This window comes from Grammomys surdaster, unplaced genomic scaffold, assembly GCF_004785775.1.
Source record: "Grammomys surdaster isolate TR1022 unplaced genomic scaffold, NIH_TR_1.0 126219, whole genome shotgun sequence".
Taxonomy (NCBI): Eukaryota; Metazoa; Chordata; class Mammalia; order Rodentia; family Muridae; genus Grammomys; species Grammomys surdaster.
Window position 1 is genome coordinate 3,812,040 of NW_021621022.1, and position 10,288 is coordinate 3,822,327.

Consider the following 10,288-nt stretch of genomic DNA (forward strand, 5'->3'; position numbering starts at 1 on the left):
GAGGGAGGGAGGGAGGGAGGGAGGGAGGGAGGGAGGGAGGGAGGGAGAGAGAGAGAGAGAGAGAGAGAGAGAGAGAGAGAGAGAGAGAGGAAGTGAGAGAGAGAGAGAGAAAGTGAAGTGAAGTGACCGCTAACGAACGTCCCTTTGTCTTATACATCATTCGGAGTACCTGATCACATGTTACAAAGTTCATCACAGGTTCACACCAAAATTCAAATCATAAATTGAAACAGAAGTTTACAACAGAGAATGTTTACATGCATATCCATTAGGAATAATTATCTGACTAAACATCCATCACCTGTCTAGCTCCACAGGTTCACTGAAGGTTTAAAACTATAACTAAGAAATTAGTGAAGTTTTGTATAGATAAACCCAGGCAATATTTTTTCTTCTGTCCTAGCATCTATAATAAATCATGAGTTCCCTTTTAGTGACCTTTGGTTGTTTTACAACCACCTTGGAATGTGCTCTCAGCAGGAGAGAGTCTGGTTACTATCTAAGTGCTGTTAACTGATGACACTTGGGAGACTGGCAGAGTTCTCATAGCAGTTCTGACTATCAGAAAGGGACGTAATACCAGTCCCACTATAAAAAGAGCTAAATAATCATTGATATAATTTTAGGAATTCTTATAGGATCATCATTAAGACTTAAGAAGTCATCTATTTGTCTATATAGCATCACTACAAGACAGTACATCTTCGTGGGTCTGAAGAGATCTGCTCCAAAGGGATGTGTTATTGCTTAGTAATTGTGATGTATGTTTAATAATAATAATAATCATAGGAAAAGCGTATTAATAGCAGGATCTTTCCTAAAATATGTCCAGCCACAGCCTTGCTGATGGGGCACACTTGTCTCAGATTATATAATAATCTGAGGCAAGCATTTCAGGATGATCAACTGCTAATTATTAGCTTGTCCTATTATGGCACCTGACAGGACAGGGTCTCTCACGTGAACCCAGAACTTACTGATTTAGCTTGTTTAGCTGTTTTTCTTCAGGGAGCCCTGGCTTTTCATCCCATGCTCTGGGACTATAGATAGGCTGCTGTCCACTTGGCTTTTACATGAGTGCTGAAAATTTGTTCTGATCCCAGTGCTTGTGTGGCACATGCTTTCCCCACTGACTGAACCATCACCCCAGTTCTGAGTCTTTTATATAGTTTAGTTTTTTTTTAATGCTCCCAAGGCTTGTATGGTATAGTAATGCCTGCAGTTATCTACTGACCTGTAACACCTTACTCCACTGGCAGTCTTAGGTACTTGGAGCTAGGGCCCTATGAGCTGTAGTTTAAGTATAAGCCAAGGCTGTAATCATCTGGAGCCCTGAATCAGGAGTGAGAGTGTTGCTCACTTCCATGATGATAGACAGAACTCAAGGACCTGCTTCTTTCTATTTTCAGTCCTGTGGATCTCTTCATAGGGCCACCTTGATGATCCTCCTGAGAGCAAGAGGGAGTACCCTCAACAGTGCATCACCTGCTTTTAATCTTATCTCAGAAGTGACATGCCATCACCTCTGTCACCTTTGCTGTATTGCCAGTTAGAGGCCAGTCTATAAATGCTGACTACCCAAGGGAAGAACCAGTACTAGTTAGGACTCAGGAGGCCGTGATGGCTGAGGGACTGCTGAAATGGAGTGACCTTCAGTATCTTTTGCATGGTCAGTGGAGTGGGAGTTGATTTGATGATTTTAATGTTTTTGAGGGTTTCCAAGGACCAGCCTCAGCTTGGAGAGGGGTTCTGAGGGAAGGGACCAGCAGAGGGTTTCCCTTTTTCTTGAGATATATGTAACCTGGGCATGTGTGCTCCGCAAGTGTACAGTTACTGGACCTGCAGGTGAATAGCTATCTTAGTTTCTAGAATGCTAGCAGAGGGAAGACAGTGGACTTCTCAGATTTTGGTATAGAGGGCTCTAATCATCCCTTAGGTGAGCCTCCTTGGGGCTGGGAGTGTGGCTCAGTGGCACAGTACTTGCCTACATGCTGGGCGCGGGAGCCCTGGGTTCCATCCCTAGCACTACGGAATTCCCTGAAGGAGCTGACACTGTGAGTGTCCAGTTCCTCTGAGGTGGGCTAGCCATTGAAGTCTTTTTTTTTTTAATATTTTATTTATATGAGTACACTGTTGCTGTCTTCAGACACACCATAAGAGGGCATTGGATCTCATTACAGATGGTTGTGAGCCACCATGTGGTTGCTAGGACTTGAACTCAGGACCTCTGAAAGAATAGTCACTGCTCTTAACCACTAAGCCATCTCTCCAGCCCCACTGAAGTCTTTTCATTCTGAGCAAAACTGCTCAAAATGGTATCGCATTGCCTATTAAATGGGATATACTATCTTTGGATTAATTTTTACTTAAAAATGAATGTAATCTGTTGAGTTTTCCTAGCTTTCTTGGAAAAACAATTAAAGGATTGGTTGTTTGGGGTTCTTTTTGTTTGTTAAGAAAAGTAATTAGAGCTGGGCATAGAGATGCTTTTAGTTCCAGCACTCGGGAAGCAGAGGCTGGCAGATCTCTGAGATTGATGCCAACATGGTCTATAGAGAGAGTTCCCGGACAGCCAGGAATACACAGAGAAACCCTGTCTCAAACCCTGACCCCTGCCATCCCCTCCTCCCAAAAAAAGAAAAGAAAAAAAGTAATTGGCAGAGAATAGACAGTTCAGCGTTGAGCCTCATGAGGGTCTGCATGTGAGCCCCTATTTTGTCTTTACATGTATTTGATTTTGGGCTGTTTTATTCTTTCGGATTTTAGCTTTCTTTTTTTTTTTTTTTTTTTTTTTTTTTTTTTTTGGTTTTTCGAGACAGGGTTTCTCTATGTAGTCCTGGCTGTCCTGGGACTCACTCTGTAGACCAGGTTGGCCTCGAACTCAGAAATCCGCCTGCCTCTGCCTCCCAAGTGCTGGGATTAAAGGCGTGCGCCACCACCGCCCGGCGGATTTTAGCTTTCTTATGTGATGTCTTCTTCCAACTTAAAAGACTCCTCACTGTTTTCTTCCTGGTAGGACAGTCTGGGAGGTAATAGCAAGACCGCCATGGTGGCCACTGTGAGCCCAGCTGCTGATAACTACGATGAAACCCTGTCAACCCTGAGGTATGCAGATCGAGCAAAGCACATTGTCAACCATGCTGTGGTGAATGAGGATCCGAATGCTCGGATTATCCGAGATCTCCGGGAAGAGGTGGAGAAGCTCCGTGAGCAGCTGACCAAGGCAGAGGTATGAGGCACAGCTGGACAGGCCTTGTCCCTGAGGCCCGTCTTGCCAAGCTGCTGTGTGAAGTTTCTTCCCCAATTCTGTTCTTTTCTTGAGCAGTACTCTGTAGGAACATTTTTTAAATGGCTGTTGAAAAAGATTGCATAGGAGAGAATAAATGGAGTAGGAAGAATCTTTCTTCCCCTTTTTGTTCAGAAGGCTGATAGACTAGAATATGAAGGGAGAAAGAGAAACAGTAGGGACAAAGTATGCGATTTAATTTTGTGCAGAAACTGACTGTGTTTTCAGTCATGGGAAGGGAGTTAGATTTACCCCCTCATTTGTTAGCCTGCAGTCAGAACAGAAGACATCCCCTCCTTTATAACTCACCCTTCCTGTTGTGGATGTGTTATGTTTGTAGAGCAACACTGTAAACTCAGGACAAAGTAGAGAAGTCACCAAAGCCTTGCAGTGTTCATTCTGCAGCAGGAGAACTTAGGTTCTGTAACAAGGTTTGGAGATCACAGTGTAAGCATGAAATGTCATGCTCAGGGCTCCTGCTGTGGTTAGTGTTTCTGTCCCAGGGATTTGTCCGTGGAGCTGGCACCATAGCCCTTTCCTGTCCCATTACTCGTTATGGCAAGAAGCTTTGGCATGGTCACAGCAGTTACTGTAATCATGTTTCAGTTTTTTTTTTTTTTATCCTGATTTTACAGTTCTTTAAAATTGTTGGGGCTGAGGTTTTTTAATTTCCTTTCTTTATGTCACCATCTGGTTGTTTCTCTGTCTTAAGACCAAGTGTTATTAACACTGTCCAGTTTGCAACATGCTCACATCTATCTTACATAGCTTTGAGTAAATTCTTGAAATCAATATTAGAAAAAGATTGAGATGAAACATGCTTTTGAGTCTAGGTGTCCAACCTATTGAAATGAAAATCATGAGTCCTCTATGAATAGCGTGGAACACCTAGCTCCTTATAGCGACATCCTCACTGTAGGTTGGAGGAACGTCGTCCTTCTGAATGTGCCAGAGTTGACTCAGTAGGTCTGTAGTCCTGTGGAAAGGTGCTGTGGACCTTGAGGACCACCACCTTGCTGTAGGTAGGTGGAGCACTCGGGCAGGTGACGGCCTCTGTCCTTTCACAGCCAGCTGGTGTTCTTTTCTGGCACTGCGCAGTTATTTCATGAGGTAACATTTTGTTTTTAGGCAATGAAATCTCCAGAGCTGAAAGATCGTCTGGAAGAATCTGAGAAACTCATACAGGAAATGACTGTGACCTGGGAGGAGAAACTAAGGAAAACTGAGGAGATTGCACAGGTTTGTGTTTGGGGTATTTGGCTGTGGGACTTGGGTAGGGGGTCTGTAGATCTCCTAGGGCTGTGCTTAAGACAGTCAGTCTGAAGGTAAGAGTTCATAGCTTCAGTAGCTTGTTTCTGGTGGGAGAAATTATTAGTTTTGTGCAGGAGATTGAACTTGAGACCCCATGTGTTTTGATCATAGGCACTTCCCACTCTCTCCCCCTAACTCTGTTGTTCACATACTGTTAGATGTGTGAGCATTCACTGGGGCATGGTGACCTAACCGTCACCGTACCCTTTCAGAAAACTGACTTTCTATCCCTCAGCAGCCATCAGCTGTCACTAATTTAGGGTAGGGACTCCTGAGCCCCTACAGCCTCTATTCTGGAATGTTAGTCTTGTATGGAGTCAACCATTGCTCCAGTGAATTCAGGACTATAGTGGTTCTTCCATGACAAGGACACTGTTTCTCCTTACTTCTTCCCAACCCCTGGCTCTTACAGTCTTTCTGTCTCTTCTTCTGTGATGGACCCCAACCCTTGTGGGGAGGGGTTGGATACAGATGTCTATTTTTGCCAAGCCCTAATTTTTAACTTCTAAATTTATTTTTATGTTTTAAGTTTACTCTGTTGTGGACCTGGTCAGTGACTCTGATGTCAGTGACATGAGAGGAGGCATTAAATTCTGAGTAACTCCTGGTGGGTGGCACAGGCAGGAAAGTGAGTGTGATAAGATGTGAAGGAGAAGACGGGGCAGCTTGAAGGGCCTGTGAGCTTCATAGAGGTGTTCAGAGCGTCACTCTAGCAAACTGTTTTATACATTTTGGAAAGAAGAGAAAAATATGATCATCTTTACATTTCTCAAGAATGCTTTATTTGCAGGTAACATTGAAGGATATAGATCTGGGATAGTTTTCTGGTGCTGTCAGATCCTCTGTGTCTTGCTATCTCTGTGCCAGGAATCATGACTTCTCTGGTGTGTTTGCAGGAGCGGCAGAAGCAGCTTGAGAGCCTTGGCATATCTCTTCAGACTTCTGGAATCAAAGTTGGGGATGACAAGTGCTTCCTGGTTAACTTGAATGCTGACCCAGCTCTGAATGAACTCCTGGTGTACTACTTAAAGGTGAATGTACTGCCTTCACAGAGCTGGAGCACTCTGAGATACGGGGAGCCATGGTCCTTACCATTTGCTTTTATTTCATCAATTGGAGTGAAGAGCAGTCTTGGCTTTCGGGGATCAGTTATTGTTGTCTGTCTTGAGTGATGTCGTTGAATTACTTATATAAAAAATTCTGATAGTATTTCCAGCAAGTTCAGCAATGTATCCACCATTATTTAACATAATTTATAGGAAATACTTTCTTAAACATAAGTGAAAATAGTTAAGGTTCTTACTTACAGTTGATAAAGAGATTGGTGTTTCCAATACCTTTTAGGAAAAATTTAACAGTTAAAATATCAACCTATTACAAAAACAAAAAGGAGAGCTGATCACCTAGACATTGGGAGGATCAGAGTATGAAACAGAAAGCAAAACATAGTTCACATTGAAATCTGAAAACTCCAGAAGACTGAAGAACCAACCAGGAAAGACCTTGAACCTGACCCAGCAGGATGTGAGGCGTGCCTCACATTTCCCAGGAGCCTAAATTAATTACACATAGATTCTAGGCCACAGTCAGTACATACCAGGTATAGTTTCTTCCTCTCATATACATGATTAATGTGACTAAGAAAGTAGAGCTGGCTTTGATGAAGTTGTAGACAGTTGTGAAGAAAGATGTCATTTCACTTATAAGAATACTCACAGTAGCTAGTGTCCTTTTACTTTCTATTACTGTGATAAAAGACCATGGCCAGAGGAGCTTGGTGAGGAAAGGGCTCAATGTTAGCTTCCAGTCCATCATGAAGGAAGCCAGGATAGGAACTCCAAGCAGCAACCTGGGGGCAGAAATGGAAGCAGAGACTGTTGAAGAATACTGCTTACTGGCTAGCTCCTATGGCTTTCTCATCTTGCTGCCTTAAACCATCCAGGATCACTTGCCCAGAGATAGCTTGGCCTTTCCACATCAATCATTAACTAAGAACATGCCTCATAGACTTGCCTTAGGCAATTTGATGGAGGTATCTTCTCAGTTTAGGTTTCCACTTCCCAACAGACTCTAGTTTGTTTCAAGTTGACAATTGATAAAAAACAAACAAACAAACAAAAAAACACAACCAAGGAGCACAACTAGTTTCCTACTTTTCATTGAGGAGATGCTGGAATAATTGCTTAATGTCGTTTTGGTAAGTGCACTTTTTTACTGAGTGTCTTATCTGATGTTTGGCAATGCTGTGAGTTAAATAATGTCTTTACACAAACACAAATGTGTGTAGATCTAGTGCAGAGTCAAGGCTTTTCTGGGTCTTTACATACTGGAGGAGGTTGCCTCTGGCTAGCTTCCTGTCTTCATGTGATTTTATAGACAGAAACACTGTACAGCTCTACTCTATTCCCTATTCTGCTTTCTCCCTCACATATTATTTTTGCCTATTAAAAGTAGTATGTTGGGTTGAAGAGAAGGCTCGGTTGTTAAGAGCACTGACTCCTCTTCCAGAAGATCCTGGTTTGATTCATAGCACTCATATGGTGGCGTACAACTGTCTCTAACCATATTCAGAAGTGATGGTGCTGGCCTTTATTATCAGTAATTGGGAGGCAGAGACAGCAGGATCTCTGAGTTCAAGGCCAGCCTGTTCTACATGAGAGTTCCAGGACAGTCAGCGCTACATTGTGAGAGACATCTTAAACAAAAGAAAACAAACAAATCCAACTGTCTGTACCTCCAGTTCTGAGGCATCCAGTACTCTCTTCTGGCTTCCAAGGGTACCAGGCATGCAAGTGACTCATAGACATACTTACAAAGTACCCATACACATAAAATAAATACAAAATTAAAAATAATATGTCTTCACAACTCTCATGGCACTTTGAAAAGTGTTGGCAACATTTTTTAAATATACTGTGTACTATGTGTATGCACATGTACACATCAGATGTGTGTGTGGTGTGAGAATGTGTGAAGATCAGGGATCAACCTTGGGTGTGATGCTCATGAAAGACATCTACCTCCTTTGAGATAGCATCTCTCTTTGGTCCAACATTCACCAATTAGTCAGGATTGCCTGGCAGGTGAGCCCCAGGAACCCTCCTGTCTCTGCCGTCTTAGGACTTAGATTGCAAACATACCTGGCTTTTGTAAGTGGGTTCTAGAGTAAAACTCAAGTCCTCATGTTTGCAAGGCAAGGAATGCGCTCGCGCGCTCTCTCTCTCTCTCTCTCTCTCTCTCTCTCTCTCTCTCTCTCTCTCTCTCTCTCTCTCTCTCTCTCTTACTCTTTCCTAGCCCAGCATCTTGAGTTAGAACAGAGGCTTCAGGCACTTGTGGACTTCAAGAATATACACAGTAGAATGGGACTGAGGCACACTGGCCTAGGTTCCCAGAGTTTGAAATTACTTCTGTTTCAGAGATGATGTAGTCCAAATTACAGGTTGCACAGAAAGTCAAAACAAAATAACACACAAAAAAACCAACCTGCTTGATGTCTGTTCTATAAGTAAAAAGTTCAGTAAATCAGCAGCAGCTGTTTGGAAAGGGAATTTTGGAGAAGTCAGAACATTTCTGGCCCCTTGTGTAGAGGAGCTTCTCTTCCAGAATGGTCAGCCCCATTTGGGCCCAGTTTGAGGCAGTGCCAAGCTTACCCGATGGCAAGACAATAATCATGACAGGGCACATTCAGAAGGGTGAGCTGCTCAGTCTAAGAACAATCTCTGTTTAGAAAACGCCACCATGTGGGATGGGGGAATCTGGAGGCTGCACTTTAAGTCAGTTTGTGTAGATTCGACTTCAGATGTGATGACCTTAGCTCTAGGTGACTCTCCCCACATCATCTCTGATGTCCTTCCTGTATTCAGGTTATAGGAGTTTTTCCTCTACAACAGCCCCTCCATCTGTATTCTGATATGTCTCCTACTGTCAGCTTTTGGAATTCTTACACAGACAGAGACGTAGTCCCTCACTAGCTCATCCTGTTTTGCTTACCCTGTGTCATCTTAATGCAGCTTTAGGTACTCATTAGGTCATCTTCTCCCTCCCTCCCTCCCTCCCTCCCTTTGTAGGGGTGGAGCATGTTTCTGAAACTGGGTCTCAGGCTGACCTTGAATTTAACAATCTTTCAGTCTCAGCTTCTGAGTGCTGGAATTATAGGCCTATGTATACCTATGAGATAATCTTTGAGAAATTTCATCTTTTTTCTGCTGTTACTTAGAGCACACTGTTGACTTAAACACTGAGCAGTAAGGAGTTGGCATAGTTGAGCCTTTTGAAGTTAGTGTCTGGGATTCTAGCATACCCTCCAAATCACTATAGCCTCAAGTGAGAGATTGAGATTGTTCTTTATAATATAAACTCTATCTGAAACTCTACAGTTTCTTGTGTCTCTAGGAATCAGTGCCTTTCTGATATTTGGTGCTCAGAGTATTTGTGGAAAAAAATGCATTTTTTTCTACAACTTGGATTATACTTTTGTTTGTTTGAGTTGATATCTTCTGTTCCTGCTGTCTTGTAATTCACTCTGTCTACAGGTACCACTGCAGACTGTTTCTTGTGTTGGTTGTACCAGCTGAAAGAGTTTTAGATAGGTTACAGTTCAAACAAAGAGGAAAATAGCGTTTGCAAAACAGAAACTCAGTAATGACTGGTTCTTAAGTGTCATGAGGGCTCGGAGCAGGTAGAAATCAGGATATCCCTGCCTTGTACAGTTTCTGTGAATATTAGATATTTTCTTTCCTCTGGGTGACATTAATATAGACCAGATCAGACCAGATTAAAAGTAGGTAAGTTCAGATTTATTAGGTGTTGCTCCTGGGCAGGTTCATCTGTCCCAAAGAACGGGGCTAGGGAAGTCTTGAACCCTGGCTAAGGCAAGGAGGTTTTATCTTCAGCGTGTAAGCCAGGAACTGGGACTGTGCCCAGCTATGGTCAGAAGCTGGGCACCTGGGCAAGCACTTAGGCAGGTTGGCTGTATCAGAATGGTGGGCTGCATTGGCTGCCAGGAATGCAGTACTGAGCTTTTCCTTTCTTCAGGTTTTCAATGTGGGTGGGGTTGGGAGAAGGAGGACAGACAGGGTTTCCCAGCTTGTACAGGAGAGCGCAGTGGACTCCAGCTGAACAGTGGGCAAGAAGCCTGTTTCAGTGTCAGGTGAGGAATTAAACTGTGGCAGCGTGACAGTGACTAGGTAGCTGGTCCAGTTCTGAAGATATGACACTAAAAGCTAAAAGCTGAGGTAGAGGGTTTGGAGAGATGATGACTCAGTGGTTAAGATCACTGGCTGCTCTTCCAGAGGACCTGGGTTCAATTTCAAGCACCCACATGGTGACTCACAACTGTCTTCAACTCCAGTCCCTCAGGATCTGAAGTTATCTTCTGGTCTTCACAGGCCCTGCCTGCCCATGGTGCACAGACATACATGCAGGCAAAACATACATACACTTGACAATTAAAGAACAAAATATCTTAAGGAAAAGAAAAAAAAGAAAGACTGTGAAATGAGGCACACATCTCGAGGTCAGCAGAAAACTTGTGGAAGTCAGCTCTCTTTCTGCCGTTCTGGTTGTCAGGCTTGGCAGCAAGTACCCTTACCTGCTGAGCCAATTTGCTGGTCCCCACATGCTTTCTTTAAACAGTTTTTAATCTTTGTAGTTGTCTCATTTTTATTGAGACCAGATAGTTCCCTCCCTCCC

General features: G+C 43.3%; 1 protein-coding gene across 1 annotated transcript in view; it reads left to right on the forward strand.

Moving 5' to 3' along the window:
• Positions 1–10,288, forward strand: part of Kif13b (kinesin family member 13B) — a 159,126-nt gene that overhangs the window by 81,998 nt on the left and 66,840 nt on the right. Inside the window, exons 11-15 of the mRNA XM_028758708.1 lie at positions 3,017–3,229; positions 4,415–4,525; positions 5,494–5,628; positions 8,184–8,289; positions 9,632–9,746. Coding sequence (XP_028614541.1) covers positions 3,017–3,229; positions 4,415–4,525; positions 5,494–5,628; positions 8,184–8,289; positions 9,632–9,746 — 680 coding nt within the window. The remainder of the gene's footprint in view (positions 1–3,016; positions 3,230–4,414; positions 4,526–5,493; positions 5,629–8,183; positions 8,290–9,631; positions 9,747–10,288) is intronic.